Source organism: Ambystoma mexicanum, chromosome 6p (genome assembly GCF_040938575.1).
Source record: "Ambystoma mexicanum isolate Mex_15411 chromosome 6p, UKY_AmexF1_1, whole genome shotgun sequence".
In the NCBI taxonomy this organism is placed as follows: Eukaryota; Metazoa; Chordata; class Amphibia; order Caudata; family Ambystomatidae; genus Ambystoma; species Ambystoma mexicanum.
The window spans coordinates 1198254785-1198282123 of NC_090935.1; the positions used below are offsets into that span (position 1 = coordinate 1198254785).

The 27339-nt window shown below is 43.8% G+C and overlaps 1 protein-coding gene across 1 annotated transcript in view; it reads left to right on the forward strand.

The window, feature by feature from the left end:
• Positions 1-27339, forward strand: part of PCSK5 (proprotein convertase subtilisin/kexin type 5) — a 1619480-nt gene that overhangs the window by 1505838 nt on the left and 86303 nt on the right. The window contains exons 32-35 of the mRNA XM_069625842.1: positions 7282-7509; positions 10402-10579; positions 11668-11885; positions 14848-14948. Of these exons, the coding sequence (XP_069481943.1) occupies positions 7282-7509; positions 10402-10579; positions 11668-11885; positions 14848-14948 (725 nt within the window). The remainder of the gene's footprint in view (positions 1-7281; positions 7510-10401; positions 10580-11667; positions 11886-14847; positions 14949-27339) is intronic.

Sequence of the window (27339 nt, forward strand, 5' to 3'; positions counted from 1 at the left end):
CCCCATCCCCTACACACAAACCTCTAATTCCTCCATGTTGCCGAATATACGCCAACAAAGGCTCAAATACCAAATTAAACATCAGAGGGGACAAAGGACATCCTTGTCGTGTGCCCCTAAACAGTGTTAATGACTCTGAAAATCCACCATTCACCCACACTTTGGCTGTTATTCCCATCTGCAAAGACTGAACTGCCCTAACAGACAGAGGCCCAAACCCTAATTTCATCAACGTGTAATTTAAGAACCTCCAGTTCACCCTATCAAACGCTTTATTAGCATCTAGAAATATAAGTAAAACATCATCGGTCACAGAATCTGGCAAGTCCAAAACATTCAGCAACGTTCTAATATTATCATACCCATAACGATTCTTCATAAATCACGTTCGATCAAACCCCCCTTATACTTATTAAGGCGAACAGTCAGAATCCTAGTGAAAATCTTCATATCAACATTAAGCAAGGAAATAGGTCTGTAATTACAGTATCTTGTCACATCTTTCCCCGGTTTCGGGATCACTGTAATTATAGCTTCCCTCATTGTTACACACAGCCTCCCCTCTTGTAGAATACAATTTTACAGATTACATAGAATAGGTGCCAATATCTCTATACATTCCTGATAGAATTCTACAGTCAATCCATCCATACCTGCAGACTTCCCTCTAGTGAGATCCCTAATCACTAATGTAACCTCCTCAACAGTAACAGGACTGTCCATAGATGTTTTACCCTCCTCAGATATAACAGGAAGATCAATCTTTTCAAAAAACGCATCCAACTCTTCCAACTGCAGGATCACATCCTCCCTATACAAATCTGCATAAAATAAGCAAAAGCACTCGCCACCGTGGTCATTCACAATTTTCTGGATATACATTCTCTCAGACCTAGGAGAGCTATTTTCTGCACACCGGAAGTGCTGAGTGTGGTTGTACAAAGCCATATTGAGACTATTAGTGATTGGAAGAGTAACCCTTTCCTCCTCTGCAGAGCTTGAACCTTGTACTGTTGTGTGAAAACGTAAAAGACACTTCCAACCCGAACTTTTTTCTTTTTTTTAAAAGAAAAGTGCCACTGTCATTGGAATACACAGTAATGTGTTGCTGGCAGTGCTGGGATAAAGTGCCATGTCCCCAACCTGGGGCTCACATACATTTTAAACGGTCTACTTCATGTCATGTGACCTGGCACCCATAGGAATTGCGATTGTGACAACAAACTGTTTATTGCACTTGATATTCATTTCCTCCTTGAACAGGATCAGGACCCTAATCTTTTAAGGACCCTTTGCCATGGACTAACATTGCCACCATGTTAATGACAGAACAACACCAGATATTTACATTGACTGGTGCCGCAATCTGGATTCTTCTGGAACCATTGACAAACCTGGTCCAATTCACCAAAGATCAATGGGAGATGTTTACCTCGTTCAAGTGCACGTCATTGCTGTATTCTTCTCAGTTACTAAACAGGATAACCGACTCTGCATATACTGGTTTACTCCTTTTATTAACATACTACAACGGAACTGAAAACCCTTCCCACATTCTACATCCTCCCACCCCATTCCATATTCCACATAGCCTTGTGACTGCAATAGTTTCACATATACCTACTCCACAACAACCCCCCCTTACTTATCATCTAAATTCATACTTAAACATCAGTAGAGGTTGTCTACGTTTGCTCAATCAAATGAGTTGGTTTACGCCCCACTCTATGTGGCCGACTCTCTAAAGACACCTCTTGTGGATCAGAACTCACACCAATTTCTAAAAGCAAAGGACTAGAAGAGCATCTTTGCCCTTTTCGTCCTGCTCAAGTAGAAAATAGTGTGCACTTTTATTTTGTAATTCAAAGGGTATTCGAAAATCACTTTACTGCCCATTTTAAGAACTCTAGGGTTCGCAGAGTGTAGGATGCACTGGTATATCTGATGATGATAAAAATCAATTAATGTAATGTGAGCTCTGACGTAATTTAATAAAACAGCACATAAGCACGGAACATTTATTTTAAATAATTTAACCTGAAGTTTTTCTTGGCAGATATGTTTAAAGCTTTTTAAAAAATCTAGTATGTGGTAAGAAGTCATTGTTTTTTTGATGTTTGTAAAAATGATTCTCGTTTTAACAATATTTTATTGAAAGACACTTTTAGGAGATGCATAATCTAAAAATCAAGTTTTGTGGATGACGACTTGGGAGGAGAGTCGAGTGAGCGATAGACTGGCCTATAGAGAACTCTGGATATTTCCCTGTAGGCCTCTGCACCCTGGGCCTCTTTTTGTGTGGCAACATAGTTTATTTCCAAATGTTCTCATAGGGATAGGCTTGGACTTGCTGAACATGTGTAATATGGGGCCACACTTTGAAAAATGATTTCCAGGGCTTCTTTTGGCTACCAGTCCATCCTTGGTCCTGCATGCATCAATGCGGAAATAGAGTGATATGATGTTGCCTTTGCCCCAGACCTGCACATACCTTTTGTGGAGCTAAAATATACCTTGGAGCATGTCTCATCCGGCATCGAGCAGTCCTTCTAGGCCAGCATCGCAGATGAGCAATACACACCTACCTGTGGACCTCTCTGTGGGCGGTGATGACGCGCTACAGTTCTCCCGCATGAGAACCCCTCAGAACGAAGCATGGTCCTGGGCACCAAATAAAAGTGGCACACATTCGCAAACTGCAGTTTCTTACTTAAAAAAAAATGAACGGTGTAATTAATGCTTGTGGCACATTTTTGGGACAAGGAGTGGCAGGTGGTAGGTTTTAAACACTTAGGGCCAGTAACATTGGTAAACACTACCAGTAGCTTAGTGTACCCATGTCATCAAACTATCCCATATTGGACCACAACCGTGACCCAGAATGGCCTGTCAGGCAGGCCTTTCTAGCCACACCTGGCAACCTTGTTCTAAGGCCCCAGCAAACGGAATCATTCGCCCTATGATGGATAACACCAAGCCTTGCACCCTCCAGGCAAAGTTCGAGGGGAGTTTAGAACATTATTGTGCGGTAGGAAGGATATTTGCTGACAGCACAGTGTGTTTGGAGTTCATGCATTAATTATTGAATTCAACTTTTTTAATGCACTTACTACAGTGCAGTCTCTAAGCGCAGCCCGTGATTCGAACCTGTGTTGGTATGCGCTGTTTCGCTTCCAACACAAAAGCGTTGCCCCTGAGCTATACTCCATGCCCATATGGTGTCATTGGAAAGAATAAAACACATTTCTATGATAATCATAAGGGCATTCATGCTAATGCAACTACGTGTTATCTGTAGTAAACCCATGACACAATTGTGGGGGGTAGGGAACAAAGCTGTAGGCAAATGTTTGGGTAATTGTCTAGTCAAACTCCCAGCAAGGTGATCATGAATGATTTATGTTATATGATTCACCTGCTGTATCAACCACTATTACAATCTTTAGGAGTAAATTACTTTTCAGGCTCTACTTCAAGTGATGCAACATGTGCATGACAACACACTTGATGTCCTGCTGTATCACTCAGTAGACCGCACTTCATAGCTACCAAGAGCGGTCCCGTCTCTATGACCTCACTCTGCTCTTTTAGTTTGAGTCTCAAAGTCCCTATTGATACCAGGGTGCTCTTGTATATATTTTGTGTCACCTTTGTGAAGCTTTCACAGAATCCTTTTGCAAACACAGAACACAACAAATAGAAAGATTCACATCCAAGCTTGCAGTCATTGCGCAGTCACCAAATATGATCTCCATCACGCTCGGAATTGCAACTGGATTAACTATGACACATTTTTTCCTCATCTATCCAACACGTTTCTGACTTTACTGTGTCCAACTACATTTGAGAGTGAAGGTGTGCCAAGCACCACGCAACTGAACGTTTATACACGACCTTGTGGGTGTTAGTTTGAGAGTTGACATAATTATTGATCTCTGTGCTTCGACTTAATTTCTCCCCTGTTGACGTAAATTATTCTTTGAGGTCTTGACCCAGAGAGTTGGGTTGACGTTTGTGAGTGTTCAGTCTATGTGAGGGAGGGTTTTGTCCACTAGTCTGGAGGATTAAGCTGATCAGGGATTGAGGTTTCGCTATAGGCTGGGATTGGGGTTCCGGGTTTTGTGAGAATCCTTCAGTTGTGCAGCGACTTGTGATCACAGAGGAAACCCTACCCAGGAACTCCATACTATGATGCAGGCTTTCCTCCTAGATCAACAGCCGGAGGCCTAAATATTCATGAGCAGCCACTCTGTTTGGATAGCACCCCCCCTCCCCGAAAACCAGGTGGAGCAGATAGTAGTTGCCCCCACGCTCACTGCAGCAAGAGACCTGGAGCAAAGCAAGGCACTGGCAAACTCAATGGGCTGGCACACAGCAGCCACAGTGACCATAGGACACCTGCCTGGTCAGCTGTAGCGCCGCCAATGTAGATGATGTGGTCTGTGGTACAGGGAGGTATCTGGCACATGACCCGTCAACTTCCCTGACAGAGACTTGGTCTCAAGTGGGGAAAGAGGCTCAGCTGTATGGAGGCAAGGCTTTGGTTCTCTACAGCCAATCAAAGAAACAAAGTGGCGGGTGATGCAGAGAATTGCTTGCCCTTCCGGCTCTGCACAGTTCCATCCCCTCTAAATTCTGCTATTGAAGTTCTTGTAACAGGATTTGGAAGGTGAGCACCTGAAGCTAGCTCACTAGTGCCCCCAAATCATGCGTTCTTGAAGGCAATGGCGATCGTCATAGTCTCAGGCTATAAAAGCCAAGAATCCAAACCTGTGGATGCTAGGCCTAGATAAAGAACCTTCTCTACCAACAGAGAGGGAACATGAGGTCTGGCCTATTAAGGTGCTAATTGTGTAGGACCTGGGTGAGGTGAATCATACATTAGTTGTAGAGCTAACTGACCCAGATCAGGGCAATGATTCTTATTTGTACATTGGAAAACCTATGTATTTGGATTTCCTCCAGAAATAAAGTGAAGAATAAAATATTCACGGTTTATAGTGATTTTCTCAAAAAAAAAGTTTCGAATCACAAAACCGTCGAAAACAAAGTTAAAAAAAAAAAGCTTTGATAAGCTATATTTAACATGCAAAAGTGCATTTCTTCAAAACCAATCAATCGACAATAGACATGGACTGGTTTCAATTGAAAACATGTTAAAAGTAGCATTTCAATGCTTTTTTTTGTAACTTTAAAACGTTACATGGAGCTGTCCAGTGCTGAAATTTCAGCACTGGCCAACCCCTTGTAACTTTTTAAAGTTTTTATGTATATTGGGGGGGTTCCCCACAGGGCTCAAGTCGAGGGTATACGCAGGGGGAAGGAGTGCCCCCACTTTTTTCAGAGGGTGGACTCAGTCCCCCCAGCAAAGAGAGAAACCTTGGATGTCCTCTTGGAATTTATTAATTAAAGCAGACCTCGGAATCAAACTGCAGTCGTCAGGTTTGTAGGCTGGACACTTCACCACTGCACTGTATGACCTGATCAAAAATAACAAACTGTAGGTGAAATGTCCCATTTCGGTACTGCAAGTCCCAGGGAAAACATTTTTATTTGTTCTTGAGGTTTAAAACATGTACACATTTAAATGTTTTCAACAAAACGATTAGAAAAAAATATCCTCTCTTGGTTTGTGTGTGTGTTGAGTTCATGAAAGGCAAATGCCATTTGTCCTGTTTAATTTGGGTGGTTATGCAAAGCCAATTTAATGAAATGTGCATATTTCACCTTGATATGCTAATTTCTGGTGACGTCAGATCCCATTGCGTTTGCTGATGAGTCCCCCCACTTTAATTTTTAGGACTTGACCCCTGGTTCCCCCCCAACGCCCCAACCCCTACGCCACTCCCCAAGCCCCAACCCTGACCCTAACCCTAACCCCAACCCTAACCCTAATCCTAATGCAACCCTTAAACTAACCCAAATCCCAACCCTAACCCCAACCAAACCCTAACCCTGGCCCCAGCCATGCACTAATACTTACCTTCATTTAGATATCATATTCAATTTTTTTTCGGAGGAATGACTATTCGAAAGAATGGTTTTTCGAAAGTATGTATTCTCAGGATTTGAATTTGGAGGTTTGAGCTTCGAGAAAATGACTGGATACCGATGTTCACCATTACGTCTGCACCAGAAGGCAATGACTGGAAACACTGATATGTAGGCCTCCCTAGTGGAAGAGAGCATTATTCTTTTCATCAGCGAGAACTGATACAGTGAAAGCGGCTTGACAGCCAACAGGGTTTATAAAGCTTCATACATTTCAAATGTGAGCCTGTCTGGGCAAGGCGCCTCACCAGTGGCCAGTGCACCTTTCGCTTCAGTGACCTCCTGGAGAACTAAGGGTCTGCTCAAGCATTCCCTGTTTCCATTTTCTAGCCAAAGCAATGTGATTTATTATAAATATTCCTGAATAGGATGTGGAGTAGCAGGTATTGTGAAAGTGTGTAATAATTGGTAGTAGGTCCTGACACAATCAATAATGGAAGACGCATCCCAAGTGTAATGTTTGAGAGGTGTCCCTGATCACCTCTACTGAATCCCTATTAGATTCAATAACTACCCTGGCTCAGATAAATCATCTCAAGATATAAAGCACATGTCTGTCCTCAACGCAATCTGCAGAATATCACTTAATTCCTTACCCTGGTGGAAGTTCTAGTTGGCCTTGCCCTCTTGACAACCTTGATAATGGTGAGGCGATTACCACTAGGGAAACATTGAGGACCATCATTTATAAAAGGTCATAGACAATTATTAATGGTTTCTACTGGATCCACTTTCTAGAATGTTGCTTTTTAGACTCTATTCAACTGCTACAGAGAGCATTCCAATTGAGTCTTAGAACAGGGTAATGGAGTCTAATGGTTAAATTGGTTTCCACTGGCATTTCTACCCGACTAATAGAATTTCCCCTTGGTTGTCTTTACTGGATACATTCAGTTCGATGTCGGAAAACCCACATTCTGAAACCGAATCCAGTAGAAACATGTGTAAACTGGTAGATTGAAATTTCTTATGTTCTACAACTTTGCTAATTGAAAGATGAAGAATGATCCGAATTTACATTCTGACTTTGCTCAATGACCCTTTTCTAGTACATGTGTTTCCAAATGTGGAATTAGCCTTTGATGAAGTAATGACAACTGACGCGCTTCACAACATTTCAGTTTTCTCTGTGCATGATTACAGATCATTCCTGATCACTTAGATGGAGCACCTTACATTAAGACATGCTAACATAAGTAAATGTGCCAAATGTTTTATTTTAATTTTCAGATTGTAATGAGGCCTGCGAGATGTGCTCCTCTTCCACAGAGTGCATACTGTGCGCGAAAAACATGCTGAAGAACAGCCAGGGGCATTGTGTGATGCATAAAGACTGCTCGGTGGCAGAGTATCTGGATGAGGCGCAGAACTGCAAACCCTGTCACAGAACCTGCTCCCGCTGTCATGGGCCGACAAACCACGACTGCCTCGGCTGTCCCGCCAAACATTACCTCCTCAGTGAGTATCTCATGGCTGATTCATTGGTTCTGTAAGCACAGCTGATAGTTGATGCATGACTACTGCAGCATATTAAGTACATATGTTTATATATGTAACAAGACTTTCCCTGACCTAACAATATTGGGCCTCATTACAACTTGGCAGGTGAGGAATTAACTTGCCAGTATTACTGTATACCGGCACGTTTCCGGACCGGTCAAGTACAAGTTTGCCAGTGGGGTGGAGGAATAACCTTCAGCTAAGATCTGGAGGTCATTCTGCCACCCTACTGGCAAAAATAGCCGGTATTACAGGCGCCAGTAATACCAGTAAAGTCCCCCATGGAGTCCTATTGGACTTCATGGATTGGGGAGTTACCACAGGCACTCGTAATCTGATGGATATTCCACAGGATCGAGTGCAGATATTCCACAGGACCGAGTGCAGATATTTCACAGGACCGAGTGCAGATATTCCACAGGACCGAGTGCAGATATTCCACAGGACCGAGTGCAGATATTCCACAGGACCCGAGTGCAGATATTCCACAGGACCCGAGTGCAGATATTCCACAGGACCCGAGTGCAGATATTCCACAGGACCGAGTGCAGATATTCCACAGGACCGAGTGCAGATGCCGTTATTTCAGTTTGCCGTTATCCTGCCGGATTTACTGCCAGGATACTGGAAAACTTGTAATGAGGCTCAATTAAAAAATTAAACAGGTGGGGCAGGATCGCATAAACTGCAAAGGAAAAAGAGTTCAGTGGCAGAAACAGCTTTATTTCGAAAGTAAATCTCAGCTATAAAATGTTAAAATTGAAAAAAGCAACAACATTTTACGTTTCCTAATCTTAAAAGGTGAAATTAAAAACCTCTCAACAGCTAAGCAGATACAACGCGAGGGTTCTAGAGAAACAGCAAAGTGCTTAAGAGCTGGGATACGAGTTTGTGCTCTGAGTCTAGGCCACATACGGAAAAATGCACAGAATGAGATGATCTTCCAGAACCCCTTGATCACATACTCAACATACAGCGTTATAATCTATTCCCTCCCCTTTCGCTAAAATGGCATTTAATGGCAGCAAATGCAGACCATATTTAACAAGCAAAGACCATGAGTACATGTTATTAACCCACATAAGATATTGGGCTTGTGTTTCGGAGGATAATAATGACAGATAACTCCTTACTGATGGTCTATTTTCCTAGGACCACGCTCTTCCTTGTTCACTGAAATCAGAAAATCTAGCTTTCAGTGCATACCATTTTTTGAGTCAATTTGCTCCATGTTCACAAACCAGGCTAGAAGGTCAAATCTTCTCAGGTCACGGTTTACAAACTTTAGTTGTGGGAATCTGTGGCACACATCCCTCAAACAAAGGTCTTTTAGGATGCTCCTTGTTAATGTGGCCATTGGGTTGCCCCAAACAGAGCAGCATAAGAGTAAGGTCTACATATGCAAGCATAACATGAATACAGATTGGGGTAGCCCAAGTAGACTTCCCGATAATGCATTTTAAGCAGTACCAATTGTACTAGGGAATAGTGTGGGAGGGGCAGGACCCTCAGACAGCTTGGAATTGTTATTTTTCATTGTCATTTTTTGCTCTGCCCAGATAGGTCCAGAAAGAAAGATACACCTTGCCAGGGGGCCCTTACAACTGGATGCCACCTTCTGCTTTGAGATTTGCTAGCAGATGCTGTCTCTAATGTCTTGAATTTTCAGATTAACAAATGATGGGACCGTTTCTAAAAGGGCATCATTAAACATTTAGTGGTGGGAGGCGTATCGATACTTATTAAGTGGCCCTCAGAAATCAAAATAATTATTTTAAGAAGTTTCAGCTGACTTAATCTCACCTGCAAAGATACACTGCTCTTGCTTGAAGAATAGCTGTTTTGTACATTTTCCCCCATAGATTTCAAAGAGGCTAGGCTATTTTTGCTACTGTCTTTCTTTCTAAGTGCAGACAAGTGTGTGCTTTCAGATTGCATTAAAACATTGTAAGCACTCGCCAGCCATCTTTTTTCTCCAGCCTGTGAGTTCAGTTCATTCTCTTCTCTCGCTCCACAGGATGTCATTTCATCTCTTCTGTTCTGGTACTTTGTTGTATTTTCACTCTTTCTTCACTTTGTACTCCGTTAATCTGAAATGGTGTATCCTTGCCTAACTATTATGTTGTCATAGGTGTACCATGAGAGTCCTTTGCCCATTCGTCTTTTCACTTTGCATCTCCATGTGGGCTGGTGACAGATCATGGTGTTCATATGTCATAGCCGCAAGGTAACCAAAAAGGCAGGCGTCTGAGGTGCCACCTCTTTCTAATATCGGATCCCCCAACTGGGCATTCTATTACTTACTGGTGGTTACTCCTTACGTTTAAAGTGAATACACACAGCATTGTGGTGACCAGAAGTCAACAGAAGGGTGCACAACTATTCACTAGGGACCACTGGTGTATGCATATATTTTTAATGCTGTCCAAAAGGCACCAAAACATAAGACAAATACCCCCTACACACACACACACACACACACACAATATTAGCCTCTGAACTTTTTCATAAGGTAGCAATGCTCTTTGCTAGCAGTATTCACACCAAAATAAAAGTGAGCAAAAAAGGTATGTGTTTTAAATCAGAAAAAATTATCTTTAATTTATTAGAGAATTATAATAATTATAATACCTTACATTTGTGTGGGTCCTACCACCAAGAACTGCGGCTGTTGGTGGTACGACGCGAATAACAAAATCATGAATGGAGAAGGCATGGCGAGAGACAGTGAATGTACCATCAGCCTAAGGCGAGGCTGTGCTCCTGCTTTTGATTGGTCGGCATGCCCAGACATAGAAAAATAAAGGTTCTCCCCCAATAGTGATGATATCCCTTCTGTTGTATCGGCAGATGGCACGTGTTCAGAAACCTGTCCTGATGGCTATTACAGCGACAGCGATGGAGGCCGCTGTTCTGCCTGCCACAGAACCTGCGCGACTTGCTCCGGAAAGCGCAGCTCCCAGTGCCTGACCTGCAAGCCTGACTGGTACAGGCGGGAACACAGCTGTTCACAGAGCTGCATGACCAGGTAAGGCACGTGGCGAAGGGCTTCGTGAAGTGGAAACGCCAAATACCCTTCTACACAGGGGATGTTTCATTCCACGTTTTTGCTAGAGAGGATTACACTGTGGTCTTGAAAACAATTCTTGAATCCTCAAAGCTACTGATGACTAAGGTGTGCAGCGGGTAAGGGAATTTTTTGAGGTTATGATGAGCAAGTTCCACAAAATGGTGTCCATGCAGATATCCTGGAATATATTTGTCAAGTTCACGATCTTTCCACTATCACAGTCAGAACATCATATTGTATTGCCTGGCACCAAAAGTCAATAGAACCTGCATTATTTTGACTTAAAGTGGAATGTATGAAAAAATGTAAAGTCGAAAGTCCATAAGGCCAATACTCCCTGGTCCAAGAAACCAGGCGTCAAAAATCCTGGCAAAAGCCATTAGAACCACACCGCATCAGGGGGCCAGAGAGCCAGGAGGAAGAAGACAGGACACAAGGGTGCGTAGACCACAGGCCGCAAGGCTTAGACCAGAATTAGGTGGGCCATGAGCAGGGGTGTTGCTTGGTCTGGAAAAGATCCGGGGCTACCCTAATGTCGGGACTGTCAGGTATTGGGGCTAGCCAGCGTTATGGTTGTAACCCCTGAGCTTCTATCCGGGGCTGCAACTAAAAGACCCGGGGCTATAGCCCCCTTAGCGACCCCCTAGCATCGCCTCTGCTCTGTGGGTTCCTTGCAGTAACTCTGCTTCCCTTAGACGCTTACACGGAGTTCAGTGATCTTAAGAGGTGCACAGGTTGCCTTATTCACAAGTGATGCTCTGGCCAGCGCCCTTGCGTAGTGTCGGCTGCTGGGAGCCTGTCGTTGACGCTGATATCTCACTAAATAAAACAATGCTAAAGAGGGTAATAAAGGACCCTCTCATACATTACACATCCCCATGCACCTGTTTCAAGCAGGCGCAAGGGAAAACCTTTGTCTTCTGCACATCCTCCAAAGCCAGCTCGTTTCCATGGTCCATTGCAACAGGAGCGCGAGCCTTGGGGGTGCTGGGGTTCTCAGCAGTTGTATGGATGTATCACCACGCTGTCCCTCCCTTTGCTTTCAGATTCTATGCAGACAACTCCGCTGGGCAGTGCAAGAGCTGCCACATCAGCTGCAAGGAATGCCTGGGGCCTCGCGCCACGGATTGCCTCTCCTGTGACGCAGGCTCTTTCCTGATGAAATACGAGAACAAATGCTACCGGTCATGTCCGCAACATTACTATGAGGATGGACTAACACAGTCCTGTCAGCGGTGCCATCCCACCTGCAACACCTGCAGTGGTGAGAGAGCATGCACTTGTGTGTTGAGGAATGTTTCAACCTGTATTTTGTGTGTCTCTGCATTCTGATCATACATGGTTGCCTCATGTTGAGAGAGCTTTCAAATAAGCAGTCTGAGTGGGTGGCCCCATAATATCTTTTGAATTTCTGAAGTATACAATTGAACAGTAGGGACAACTATGCATGAAGCAGGCTAGGCTTTTGAGTCACCAAGTGGTATTGTTCAGCTCTATATTCCAATGGCAGAAATATCCAAGGAAACTCGGCGGACCTCTAATAAAGAACCGTTGCTCTGCAGTAAAAAAAAAACATTGTGGAGGGCATAGCCCACATTCACAAGCTGTGGTACTTGCAACTTGAAACATTTCTGCTGCGTAACGCAGCAGAAATGTTTAATGGGCCTGTGTGGCAACACAACCATGAACTAGGTGCATAGGTGGTGTGTCCCTCCCCATAGTTCAGTACACGCAAACCGGTTGCCATGCAGCACACTGCAAGGATCTCCGCCTAGGAGCGTGGCCGCGCGAAGCTTCTCGAAGGCCATCCATTGTCTGTTATTCCACTCGGGGGTCATTTCCGAGCAAACGGTAATTGCGTACAGGGGGAACACCGACACTTACACTTATGTGTTGCAGGCAGCAGGTCCCCTGCAGGCCATTTTCGACACTCTCAAAGTGGAGTGTAAAAGTAAAGATAAAAAGGGGAACTAAAGAGTGAACAGGAATATACCCAGTTTTGTTCTTTAGTGTTTTCCCTCCGTTTTGTGAACTTTTAAAATTGCATGCTGGGGACCCAGCCAGTAGCGTAGGCAGCTTTTCTTAGGGGTGTGGGGAGGCTAATAGGGCGCCAGCGGAAGGCTGGGGGAGCACTGGGCTCCGCCACCGGACCCAGCAGCACTTGGGTAGTACCTTTGGTGGTCCCCTGCATGCAATTTATATTTTTTATTTCCTGACCCTGTTTAGTTTTCTTTTCCGCCTTGTAACGAAATAAATGCTGCTTGAAAATTATGCTTTTCAGGCGGCATTTATTGATAGTTTCCTACGGAATCCGCCTGATCTGTAGCAGGCTCTAAACCATGGTGTATTCTATAGGAATTACTAGTTTCACGCCTGCATGAAAAGTTCATGCAGGCGTGAAATGAAACCCACTGACAATATGGAGAAGGAATGCACAGCGTTATCTATCCTCCCCCCCCCGTCCTCCATCTTGCCACTATTGCAAAATGTACTAGAGAGGTGAATTAAGGCGTAAAAGCATTATGTCTAGCTTTTACACCCTGACAAATAGTCGCAGGCCCATTGCCTTCCTTCAAGCATTCTACATCTGCTTGAACCGTATCCCTCCCCTCAAACCACATTGTCCCACTCCCTTCAAGGCATCCGTCGCCTCTCTAGAAGCTGTTCCCGAGCTTTCCTGTTCGTCCTAACACCACCAATCTTGACTTATGACTATTTATTTATCTATTTATTGGAGCTTTATAATGCACTAAAACGGACACAGTCATTTCGTAGTGTCTGTGTCCACTCATATTAAATCTCCCCCTGAAACCATCCCTCACCCCCCTCCTCACAACCCTGCTATCTGCTGGTTGTTGCTTGTTTTTAGCTACTTCAACCTAAAACCAAAGCACTGTTGGTGTCTATTACAGCAGTTACACAGGCTGCCTGCAGGTGTCAGCACTTCGGAAGTACTGACACCTGCAAGCAGCCTGTGTAACCGTGCAGCGCTTCTGCTACACGGGCTGCTTGATGTCTCTGTACTCAGAAACACAAGGGTGGCTGTACTGCCCAGCTCTGCTTTTGTTTCCGACTAAATAGCCATCATGCAGCATGAAGCCAAGGGTTGCCTACCACCTGCTCCTTGGATGAAAGGACTGCCTGCTCTGTGTGAGCTGGGGCACACTGGTGTCATACCTTTGGTGCGCCCAGCCCCTTCTTTTGGTTTAAAAGGAGGGCCTGGGCGCATGAAAGGTAATAATGCCAGTGCGCGCCAGCTCTAAGTCTATTTCCAGCGCCCCCCAACCATAGGCGAGGGGAGCTCTCCTTGCGATGCGTGGTACTAGTAGTAGTAGTATCCCTACTTAGGCCTCACACCGATAAGGTAGGTTTAGCACCCATCAGACCTACACGTCCAGTATAAACATCGTTCAATGCTCGTGTACAACAAAGACAGGGTTTTCAAAGGTACCCAGTGATTTCACTGCAGAACATTGACTGTACAAATTGTTCAGTGCAGAAAAACCATTGCAAAGAAATTCACTTGCAATTTAAATTGATAAGGCACAGATAGTTTGTTTGGAAAGAGGGACAATGATTTATTTGTGGCTGGAATAGGGTTTGGGTTAAGAATGAATACGGGGGTGCCCCCCAGGCAATGGCATTTTGCTGCTGCACTGCATTTAAAACAGTGAAAATGTAAACCTAAAACATTCTGTACTGAAAAAAAGTTAGTAGTAAAAGCAAATGGAACGCTTTTAAAGACAATCACAGCGCCCACAATGTAAGAACAAAGAAATATCAGAGCAAGTAGCTATTTCCGTGCCCCACAGTTTGATCAGAGTAAAGCACCCTACTAATATAGCAACAGCTAATAGTCAGTCGTCTTCTTTCTAGCAATTCAGACTCATCACTGTCCTGTGCAGAATCTCACGTTCACACCCACAATGATGGCGTCTTATATTTTGTTGGTGATCAAATTAAGAGGGTTTGCAGTGAGAAGGGGTGAATGGATGGAGATGACTATAACTGTGAGCGTCAAAGCGAGGAAAATAGGGTGCTGCTGGGGTTGAATGAAGGCTGTTGATAGGCTGCTCTGTTTACTGGTCCAGTCATGTACTCTGTACATGCCATTTTTGTCTCGATTAAATATCTAATCTGGTCTATTTCAGGGACTATGAACAAAAAAAATCTAACACATTCCTAGTTTATCCCCGTGAATGACGTCATGTGTTTCTTTTACCCAGGAAAAGGAGCCCTTGCTTGTACCTCCTGTGTCTGGAGTTATGAGCTCCAATCAACAATCTGCGCGTCACTGTGCATGGCGGGACAATACGTTGTCGAAGAGGTAAATTGGGAGTGATGTGGAGCATGTACACTAAAGAAATGTAACTTTCAGCCATACATATTTTCCCATATGGCCAAAAATATGCATCCTCATTGGTGATATCTGGTTATATTTGGCCCACGAATTCCATTGGAGGCAGGAGACAGCAAACTAGATATGTCAACCAACATTTATGAACTGTCCCAGAAAAAAGAAAGAGAGAGAGAGAGAGAGAGAGAGAGAGAGAGAGAGCACGAGAGCGAGAGAGAAAGAGTTTTTTACAAGCATTTTACCCACCTATGAAGGTTTTATGCAAGGCAGTGAATGTGTTCCTGCAGTATTTGCGAAACTGGTGATGTATCTATCATTCATCATTCAATTTGAGCCATTTTGCCTGGTAACCCACATACATTGGTTGACCCATTGATCACATGGGGTACCCTTGTAAACAAAGTTACCAATAGGGGTGCTCAGAGGGAAGGTATCCCGGTGTCAGAAAAGAGTAAGAAGACACCAAAACCACCAAATGGGGACCTTAGTTCAAAACCTTCTTAATGTTATGATATGTTATATGAGTTTGTATAGCATGGGAAGCCAAATGGATTACAGATCTGTGGCAACCATAACAATAGCCCAAATGATGGAAAGCTCAACAATGAAACTGAAGGGCAATAACCTGCAGGAGATGGTTAATCAATAAAACACTGTTCTAAACTGTCCCGACCAGGTGTCTTCACCTTCTACAATAACGGATCATATCGTTTTGGGCATGATGGAATTTTATGCCAAATGCATGGCTTCTTAAAAACATTAAACCACACACATGCCAACGCTGTTGAAATAGTGCCTCACGCACGTATGGACTGTTGAATGTAAACACAAATTTAAGAGCCCTGAAGTCGATATTGGCAATGCACCAGCAGTGGGAACATTTGAAGTGCTGTACTCACTCTAGACACTAGTGTTGTGGGGTTGAGGACAGTCTGGTCCTAGTTACATGAACTGTGCATCGGCAAGTTTGTTTTTACTTCTTGTCTGTTTAGGGGTCCAAAAGGTACTGTGGCGTAATTGAACGCAAATCACTAGCTATGTGGTGCGCAACTTGGCATCTCAATACATTGCTCTAGGGTCCACCTCATTTAGATAGACTTACCCATAAGCCACTTTTGCATGCTCTGACAACTAAAAATCAGGGTGGGGGGTGACTGTCGCAGAACATTTTCATGTGGATGATGGATCTTCCGGAGTACAATTTCAGAGCTGAGTGTGTTCTCGGCAATAGGAATGTATGATTAGATGGTTCGTCTGGTCGACCATCTGATGGTGGTCAAGGATCACGAAAATGAATGAGGAGGTTGTGGTTGTGAATGAGCCTCCCATCGTTGCGGAGAAGAGATGGTTAAAAGTATTTAATGAGAATGAGAAAACTGAGGATATCATTTGTGGTTTGAAGGTAAGAGGTAGTTGATAAACTGTGCGGCTAGGAATCGGTGCCAGCAGAAGGTCTGTGGGGCATCAGATGGACTGACAGATTGTTCTTCTCTCTGACTAGAAGGCTAAAACTGGTGGAGATTACTCACAAGACATTCAACTAAATTGCGTTTCTGTGGGATGTACTAGCGGCTCAAAAAGGATAGTGCAGTGGGAAAGCTAGTTAAAGAGTGTCGAGCCTGCTTGGTTAGCAACAAGCGTCTGAAAGCATGTGTTCAACCTACGTCTAGATTCAGTTGAAGGGCCAGGCAAAGTTTGCAGCAAAGTCATCATGGACATTATAGGGCCCATAAAGGTGTTTGGGAACAAAAGCTCTTTTCTTAAGGTGATGGATTTATTTATTTTATTTACCTGTGACATGAAGCCCGAAGGTGAGGAAAACATCATAGGAAAACAGTTACAAACAGACGTAAGGCACGTTAGTTGAACAGCCATGTTTTGAGGGCTGTACAGAAAGCCCCGAGAGAATCTTCTGCTCTAAGAGCATGCGGGAGGGAGTTCCATTGTTTCGCTGCGATGGCTGGAAAACTGGAGCCACCTGCTTTAGAACATTTGAATTTGGCTGGCACCAGCCTATGGGTGCAAGGTGTTCTGGTGTGCCTGTCATCTGGGATTTGGTGATTATTTGAGACAGGTATGGGGGCCTGATTTGGAGATATATTTGTGGATGATTGAAAGCGTTTTGGAAGAGATTCTTTCTTTGTTAGGAAGCCAATGAACCTCTCTACGGGCCACGGAAATGTGCTCTGAGCTATGAATGTTGAGTGCCGCGGGTAGAGTATTTATTTTGATAGTCTGGAGTTTCTTTGGATTACGGGATGAGGTGCCGGCAAATAAGACATTGCAGTAATCTAGCCTAGCTCCCACCACTGCGTGGGCAATGGTTAGACAGTTGTCACTAGTAAGGAAGGATCTGGCAGCATTAATACGTTTAGTAGAGTAAGCTGCTGCAGAGGAGATGGCTCTAACTTGACGGGTCATGGAGAGAATGTCATTGAGGAAAACTTCCAGAGTTTTCACGAATGAGGAGACTGGGATCACAGAGCCATCAATGTTGAAGGCTGAATATTGGAGTCATTTTTTTTAGTGCAGAAGAGGGGCAAGTAATGAGAAGTTCTGTTTTCTCATTGTTAAGACAGAGATCATGGGTAGCCATCCAGGCTTGGATAGTGGCGTACCTGGAGTTCAGGGGAGCAGTATTGTCGAGATAGGAGCCAGTGAGAGGAAGGACAATCTGCGTATCATCAGTATAATTAATGAAGGTGATACCGAGGGAGTTTAAGTCGTCAAAGAGGGGCTTCGTGAATATGTTATAGAGCGTGGGTGAAACGCAGAACCTTTGTGAGACCCCGCCATTTATAGGGCAAGGTGACGCACATGCATCCTCAGCGAAGACTTTCATTACTCTTCCTTCAAGGAAGGATGCGATCCAGGAGGCTGCTTCCTGGGAGGAGTCGTCTGATGATGTTAGATGATGGCATAGTATGTTATGATCGACTAGGTCAAAAGCAGCGGACACGTCTAAGAGGAGAAGCATGGCAAGCTTCGCTTCATCTGTGAGCTTATCCAACTGAATTTTCAGGTCAAGGAGCACTGATTCTGTACTGTGCCCTGCACGGAAGCCTGATTGGCGCATTCCAAGGATTTGTTTTGACTCAAGACAGCGTTAAATTTGAATATAGGCCGCTCTATCGAGAATTTTGAGGGGAAAGTGTACCGTGTTAATGGGAACAGATAGAGGGCTGTCCCTGGGGGTGTGGCCCTCTATAGAGTGCTGGATCACTGGGATGTGGGAGTTTGGTGAGAGTGAACATTTGGTGGAGGAGCAAGTTGGAGGTAGAAAAGGGGAGGCTGGTTTAGAAGAGGTTGCATAGAATAAGCAGGGGTGATTGGAAGATGCAGGGGCTTGGAGAAGAGAGGAGGAGGTAATAAGTAGATTGGCAACAATGGAGGAAGGTAGACATGAAAACATAGATGGGAGGAGGAGAGGCATCAGGAAGAGGTTGTTAAAGAAAAGGAGGAGGTGAATCGAGAACATGAGGAGGTAGTTATAGAATAGGAGGAGGTAGTAAGAGAACACGAGAAGGTACTGAGAAACAGGAGGAGGGGGTACAGAAACAGAAGGAAATGAGGAGACAATAGTAGGGAGGGGTTGAGTAACCTACAGGAAAAGTTGACGGGAAATCAGAAGAAGTTTTTCTTGCCGGCAGGCGCAACAGCAATAAGCCGGTTACGGTCGGTATAAAAGGAATTAGTCAGTTTTTCCGTATTTTAGGCCACTATACTTTGCACCAGAGTGTCATAACTTGATTTTAGAACTGTATTGGGATTTTAGAAAAATTGTATATCTTTGTTCTAAATTTGTCGTTTAGCCTCAGGAATATTTTTAGCAGCATCTAAATTGCATTTTGCACCTTTGTTTGTCAATTGGAAGCAGGTTTCTCACTTTAAAACACCCCCATGCTTTATCAGGCGCGAGAACTACATCTCCCAGCTCTAATTAGAGTTCTTTTGAGCTTTTTCTTGCCAGCAGGCGTGACAGCACCGTTGCGATCGCAAGAAGCAGGCTAGTGCCGGTTGGGGACGCGTTGGGGCGGTGGACGCTGCTGTCCGCCAGGTAAGCTACCTTTATCAGTTGGTTTTTTCTCCATTTTAGAGTATATTTTCTCTCCCAGCTTACTTTTGCCCCCACTCTTTGTTAGATTTCCCGTTATGGCTTGTCCTATCACCTATGCAACAGCCTCAGCTGCCTGGAAAATGGTACGGGAAGCCATAATGCACAAATATTTGCACGGGTACAGGCCCAGTATAGGAGTACTGGAACTTTACTCCTCTATTCATGATGTCGGTACCAATAATAAGAATACCGAACTTGTAGTAGTAATCACTCCTCTCTTAGAGAATGTACATATAACAACTATTGAGCACAATGCAAATATCGCTGATAATACTAGTAACTATCTTTGTGCTAATAACTTGGATAGTCAAATTAACACCAAACCTAATTTGGAAAGTGAAGAGAGAATTATTTTCAGGCCCCCAAAGAAAATCGAAGCCAACCTTTGTTATTTTGTTATTAAACTTTGCTTTGTTTAATATTGTGTTATTAAACAGAAGATGTCTTAACGCACATGCCATAGAGGTACACAATTTTAGTTTGAACCACAATCTGGACATATGTCGTACAGAAACGTGGTTACAAGATCCCTGAGGCCCCATTATGGAGAAAGCCGTACCAGCTAATTATAAATTTTTCACAGACAATCATTCTAGCACTAAAGGTGGGGAGAGTCTATTATTATGAAAGAAGAGTTTGGCTTCTGTCAGATCCCTGCTACTTGTGGAGGATATGAGTTTTTGCATTTAAAACTAAAAATAGACTCAACCAACTACCTAAATATCTCGTCGTTATATCAGCCACCAAAAAACATGCCTGACTTTAACAAAGAATTAACCCATATTGTAAAGCCCTTAAATAAAACTGGAAGTGCAGTGTTACTTTTGGGAGATCTCAACCTTTGGTTGCAGCACATAACCGATCAGGAAGCAGTACAGCTGAAGAGCAATCTGAGGAGCTCAGAATTTGTTATTTTTGACATAACCTACCCCACTCTAAAGGAATACTTGACTGGGTAGCCACTAGAAATCTTCAGGCATTGATCAAGGAGACCTAGCCCTGTATTTGGCCAGACCACTACTCCATTTTCATTCAGACCTTCTGTAAACAGAAATTGGAAGCCGTACATGTGCCACTAAAGAAAATTCACATTAGGGATTTTAAAAAGGTTACGGTAACTGACTCAAATAAGGGGATCACATCAGTAATGGAAGCCACCGCCGATGAGGACAAACCGGAGTTCTTAGTCTCCATTTTCAACCGAATTGTGACCAAAATGTTAGACCAGGCTTCCCCCGCTAAGAACCTCAGTTGTGAGGGACAGAGCCCATCATAAAGATTGGTTCACCAAGGACATTAAATAAATTAAGAGATCCAAAAGATTGGCTGAACGCTGATTGATGAAAAGAAAATCTGATATTCATAAACTGGCCTGCAAGGAAATTATGAAAACATATAAAAGTGCCATATATGATGTCAAGAAACATTTCTTCGAAAATAAAATTGCTAGGGCCAATAAGGGAGTCAAAGAACTCTTTAACATATTGAAGAAAAAGGGCCACCTAAGTGAGGTAAGTGAGGTTCTGTTGCGGTCACTCACTATAACAGTGGGAGGTCGACAGGATACGCAGAGGAAAGTAACCTATGGACTCCAAATAAATGTGGGTTCCAATGAAAAGCACTGGTGAGCATGGTTATCCGAGGCATTGGTGGCTATAAAAAGGGAGGACTAGCATAAAAAGGCAACCAGGGAGGGGGAGGCCACCTTAATCTCGTGGAACAGACGTGGCTTCAAACACCTCTTTGGTCTAGGAGTTCCCAAGTCGAGCACCCCAGCTGTGATTTGCTTGCAGGAGACCTGGTCATGTGATCCTCCGATAATGAAGGATATTTGGTCATACGTAATCCAGTCACAAAGGGGAGGCCATCCTCAGGCCTCTTGATGGCAGTGGAGTGGAGTTGGGACGTAATATGGACGTTGTGGGGACTGAGCACCCTGATCCATACATACAGATGGTGACGATTGAAGCTGTTTATGATCATGGAAGGGAACACTACATATTGTGTAATATTTATTGGAAACCAGGAAATAAGGGGGATACACTCTTTCTAGAAACCTTTACCGATACGCTTAACAAGTGTGTGGAAGCTTGCCCTGGCTCTGAGATTATAGTGTGTGGGGACTTCAGCCTCCCTGATTTCAGATGTGGATTGAATATGAAGAAGATGTTTGGGGGAACGGACTCGGAGTGGGTCAAGGAGATGAACATGGGAGAGTGATCTGCTCAAACTAAATGGCCAAGTCGAGGGGGGCATCCCGGCAAATCCATGTGGAAAGGGGGTGTAAAGTCAAGCACAATTGATTACATGTTTGTAAGTGGGACATTGCTGGAGAAGGTCAAAAGATTCTAAGTCAGAGTGACATCAAGAAGTGACCATAATGTTTTTTATATGTGCTGGTCGACTAACTATGCTGCTTCCAAAATAATCTTTGCCCCGAAAATGGGAGTAACACAGGGAGGAAACAGATTGTGAATGTCAGCCAGGGAGATTAAGATCCTACATGTGAGAATTGTGGGGTCAAGGTAGCAGCATGTCAGGAGTGACCTTCTTGGAAGACATTAACTATCCAAGACTTCTGCTGGACTTCTCATGTGCAGTGGGTTGTTCCAGCAAGATGGTATTCACCCCAAAACATGTATATAACAAGGACATCACGTGGGAAAAAAGGCTCCTTAGAGCCGATGTAAGACAAATTCAGTTAGACCAGGGCCGTTTATTAGGGGAGAAGTTGAGAAAACGCTGAAAGAAGTACCGTAACTGGGTGAGTGCTTACAAATGGAGGCTGGATTAATCTGATGTGGAACCCATGTTACTACAGATGCGAAACAAGAATATAGCAGGGGTATGGAAACTGATAAATTCAATGGGGTCGAATTCCGGAGCGATCCAAGTAAATGCAGTATCTAAGATAGGATGGGTGAAGCACTATACGGATCTCTTTGACAACCCGGTGGAAGGGAGTGAGGCCAAAAATCCATTAAAAAGGAGCCCATGGGCCTTCGTGTGTGAGATATGATATGATATGGCATTTATAACGCGCCTATACACAAGTGTTTCAAGGCGCGACGAGGCAAGGGAGGGGAAAACAGTGGAAGACAGACAACGATCCTACTAGGCCAGGTGTCATTCAGATTGCGCAAGTGCAAGGGAAGGGAAAAAAGGGAAGAGTGCCAGGGGGAAGGGAAAGGGGAAAGTGCAGTACATGGGATAGAAGAATAAATACGCTAAATAAGATGGCCTGATGGTGGCAAGTGCAAGGTAAGAGCAGACATAAGTGCTGGGAGGGGATCTGTAGGGATACAGAACCAGTCCTTAAGTGCAGGGGGTTGCCAGGAAGGCAGGGCAGGTGTGCAAAAGGCGGGACCTGGCCCCAAGAATCAGAAGGGGTAACCAGGTAACCAGTGCAGAATCGGCAAGGGAATTTCAGCAGGGGAGAGAGGCAGAGAAAGCAGAAGCAAAGAGGAAGGTTTTGAGGTGTTTCCGGAACCGGAGATGGTTCTCCTCAAGTTTCAGGGAGACAGGAAGGCTGTTCCACTGGGAGGCCCCTGCTGAAGAGAGAGATCGACCACCAACTTGTTGCTTGGAGAAACGGCTGACCCTGAGGGAGTTGGAGGCAGATGAACGAAGAGCTCGAGAAGGAAGGTATTTAGGAAGAGAGAGTTGAAGGTAATGCGGCCCTAGGCCCCAGAAGGCCTTGTGGATAATGCAGAGATAGAAGATATGTATGATTTAATAATCAAGGCGAGTAACTCTAGAGCACCAGGGCCGGTCAGCCTAACTAATGTAATGCTGAAAGCTGAGCCTACGGCTTGGGCTGATTTTCTAGGGGGCCTCTTCACAAAGATCGAGCAGTTGGAAAAGGTCCCACATTCCTGGAAAACATCAATAATTGTCCCAATCTTTAAAAAGGGAATCCAGGACAACCCGGCCAACTACCGCCCTATCACTCTGTTAGATATTATTGGGAAAATCTATGCGGCACTGCTGCTAAAAAGACTGACGAAGTGGATCTCCGACTCAGCAAGCTTCGACCAGTCACGCTTTGTGAAGCAGGCAGGGACAACTTTAAATGTTTTTCTTTCTCAACATCTTGAAGACGAGAGTCCTTAAGAACAAAAAAAACATACTTGACGTTCGTGGACCTTGAACAGGTCTTTGACTCGGTAGATAGACAGCTGCTGTGGGATAAATTGGAGATGGGGTGGGAGGGTTGGCTAAGTGGGCTGTCACAAGCAATTCCTTTCCTATATTCTGACACAAGCTTGAGAGTAAGGTTGGATGCGAGGATGAGGTTATCAGAGTCTATAGCAACAAAGCGGGCCTTAAGCAGGGGTGTGCCCTGGCACCGGAACTCTTTAACTTCTTTATCTCTGATCTGTGGGCAGCCCTGGAGAGGGTCAGATCATTTCCGCTGAAGCTCAATGGTTGGCGTGTGGAACACTTGCTCTACGCAGATGATTTGGTCTTAATCGACCAAACACCCATTGGACTTCAGCGACAACTAAACATGCTGTAGGAGTATGCCAAGAAGAATAGCCTCGGGATCAATGTTCCCAAAACTAAAATTCTCATTCTGGAACATGCGATAGGGAGAAGGAGCACCACTCCTGGTGACAGCCACCTTCGTATATCTTGGCATGCTGGTGAATACAAGTCTAAATGATAGCCCTAGGACAGACCAACCAAAGTTGAAGGTCATACATTTGTCTTTACAAGCATGGATGTTACTAAAAAGAGTTGGGAAGTTCTTAATGATCTCAGTGATTAAGTTGTATAAGGACAAGGTGATTGCCATACTAATTTACAAAGCAGAGGTATTTCTTGCAACAGACCGTGCATGGTGGGCTGTATTAAAGGTTGTGTTCTGGAGGAGAGTTTTAGACATCCCTAGGAGTACACCGATGCCTGCAAATAGGTACGAGCTGGGCCTTACATCTTTACGTGCAATGATGGAGTTGAAGACTCTGTCCTTGTACAGGAAATGCAGAAGTGAGCCCTCTGTAAGAGGGATCAGAGTTCTGAAAGATGCCTTAAAATGTGAACCTACCTTGAATGTCTGGAAATCTGCATGCACTAAAATGTTGACGACCTTCGGTATGACGGAAATTGAATCAGTGACCAACCCAGAGGCAATCAAAACTAAGCTATGGAAAAATGATTGGGCGGACACAATCACTGCAAGGGAAGAGTACAAGACATACAGCAACTTTAAAGTGGAATGTCACCACAGTAACACTATCCCGAAATACATGTGACTGTTTCCGTGCAGCTTTATCCGAGCAAGGTTCTTGAGGTTTAGATTAAATCTATACCCTATGCAGGAAATCCAATTGATCAGGAAACAATGGCAGGGACGTGAACTGTAGATTTTGCAGCAGGGTAGAAGTCGAGGAATCGTTATACCACTTAACCTTGAGATGTCAGGGGTTAACAAAGAAAGGAACCTTGTATCTTGGTAAAAGTTTTAACAGGTTAAGTACCCCCTCCCTAGGTGAATGGTTGAGTAGGCTCATGGGAGGAGAGAGTGTGAGCCTTACCGTTGCACTGATTAATTTCTTGGAAGACAGCTTCCAAGGATTGGGTAACATGATTGAGAAATCTTCCTAAAAACTTTAGGTTGGGAGAGAAATAAGAGGTTTCTCCTCGCAGAGAGTTAACCAACCTAAATGATGGGATTTTAGCATATTTAATTATGTTTTAGAAATGCGATGTGTGGGTATTGTGGAATTGGTAGACTTTTCCTTTTTTCTTTTCCTTTTATTTTGGATGGGGAAACATGATTGTTAAGTCTATTCGTAATTGTTAGGAGGGGAGTGGTTTTAATCAAATGAGGGGTATGTGATTTTATAAATGTGTTTTTGTATTTCAGCAATTGGTGAAACGTTTATTTGTAAGCTAAAATACTAATAAAATAATAATATATTTTTTTTTAATGGAAGAAAGTTGAAAACCCAAGGTAACAGCCAAATTCTGTCACCCCCTCCAAAAAGGACTGCAAAATAATACAAAAAGCCTTTGCCGACAAAGTCCTAGGGGCTAGAAACAAGATTAAGACCTCTGCCACGGTTGTGCCAAGTGAAAACATTGCATTTATAAAAAAAAAACGTAATGTGATCAGTGACCCCACAGGCAAACCCAAAGATAAAGAGCAGGACTTTGCGTTCCAAAACATAAATACAACAAGGCTCTTGAATATTATGAAGAGTATGCACCCTACTTTTTGTACTGGAGATACTCTCCCTTCTAAGATCATTCTGGGAAATGGAAATATAGTTGGTCCTTTTCTTTCTCGCTTCATAAACTCCCCTTTCAGACATGAAGAGGTCCCCAAACATATGAAGCGAGTTACAGTTACCCCACTCATCAAAAAACTGGCAAAGACCCTAATGACATATCTATCTTAAGACTGATAACTAACACTCCTTTCTCTTTGAACATTTTAGATAAAGTAGCCACTAAACAATTGCAGGACTTTCTAGAACATAATAACGTCCTCCATAAGAAACAGTCAGGTTTTAGGCCAGGCCACAGTACGGAGAGTGCACTATTGGATCTGCAGCCAGATATGCTGAAAATTGTGGACTCCGGTGGAAGTGGGCTGTTGGTCCTTTTGGAACTATTTTTGCATTTGATTTAATGGATCATGACACTCTTTTGACATCTTTGGACAAAACGGGTAAGTGTTAAAAAAAACGCTATCAAGTGGATTCACTCCTTCCTATCCAATAGGTTCCCAGCCGTTCATTGGGTGAGGCCTTGTCAGAATATGCACCAATTTCTTTTGGAGTACGAGAGCGGCCCTGTCTGTCTCCAGCTTTGTTTAATCTGTATATGAAACCTTTGAGTGATTTGTTGGCACACACAAAACTTTATTTCACCAACTGTGCTGATGTACTCAGCTTTTGCTGAGATTGGAGGGCAACTATGAACAGGGTCTGCTAAAATGAACGATACTTTTAGAATTGTAAAACAATGGATGGTTGAGCATTGGATGTGCCTCAGCAAAGCTAAATCAGAAATTCTACTATTTGGCTCCCCATATCAGAGATCAAAACTGGACCTCAGATACAACTCCTTCTTGTTAGACAGATGTGCGATTAAAACTGAGATGAAGATCAAAACCCTGGGCACTTTCTTGGACTGGAATGTCAGCCATGGTGCACAAGTAAATATCATACATAACACACAATGTCATCTGAAATTCATGAGGAAAATCAAACCACTGATCTCAGAGAAGAACTGTGAAATATTTTGCTAGGTCTACTGTTCTATCTAGAATGGACTAGTTTAATGCCCTTTTGGGGGGCGCTTCCAAAAAGAATTTGCATGCCCTTCAAGTGGTACAAAACAACACGGTTCGATTATAAAACAAGTACCACGCGATGAGCACATCACAGCACACCGAAAGTCCTGTCACTGGCTCCCTATAAGAGCCAGAATTGAATTCAAAATGGCTCTCTGTGTTCATAAGGCAGTCTATGGTGCAGCTCCCGAATACCTAAAGAAAAGACTAACCATGTATCAACCTGCTAAAATGCTTCGTTCAAGTAACTCTATGGCAATACTTTGCTCATGTCATAAACAGCTGAAAGCCAATGGTTAATCTTTTCCTTACACAGCATCTTTTGCCTGGAATGCTCTTCCTCCCAGCTTGTATTTGGAAACAAATGTGCTATCTTTTTGAAAAGGCTTGAAACCCTACCTGTTTGAGTAGGCACTTGGCCTCCTTATAGTCGAATGTATTAGGGCAATGTTCTATGTCTTGCTCGTAGGGTCTGGTGTGTTTTGTGTTCCACGCCCTTATGCCTGCAGGGTTTTCAGCATGTAATAAAACAAAATAAAATAAAATAGAAGAAGGAATTTGAATAGTGATATCCTCAAGAGGAGGAGGCAATGAGGAAGGAGCATCGGGAGGCCAAGACACAGCAGTGTCCCCAGGTCTCCAATAGATCTGGTGGACCAGTATGGTGGATGGAATGAGCTATGAGCACATAGCAAAACGAGGCAATATTAGGAGTTTAGAGTGAAGAGCCGCATATGGATGGAGCACAGAACATGTTTTCTGGGGGGCAAGATCATTACAACATTGTGGGGAGAGTAGTCCGATTGGGGAGTTGGGTATCAGTAGGTAGGGCCCCAGACTAAGGCTAAGAAAACCTCTCACACCCCAACCAACCATGTAGAGTCTACAAGGAAGCTTTGGCGCTTCAGTTTGGTGGCCTCCAGCCTCCCTAGCAGATT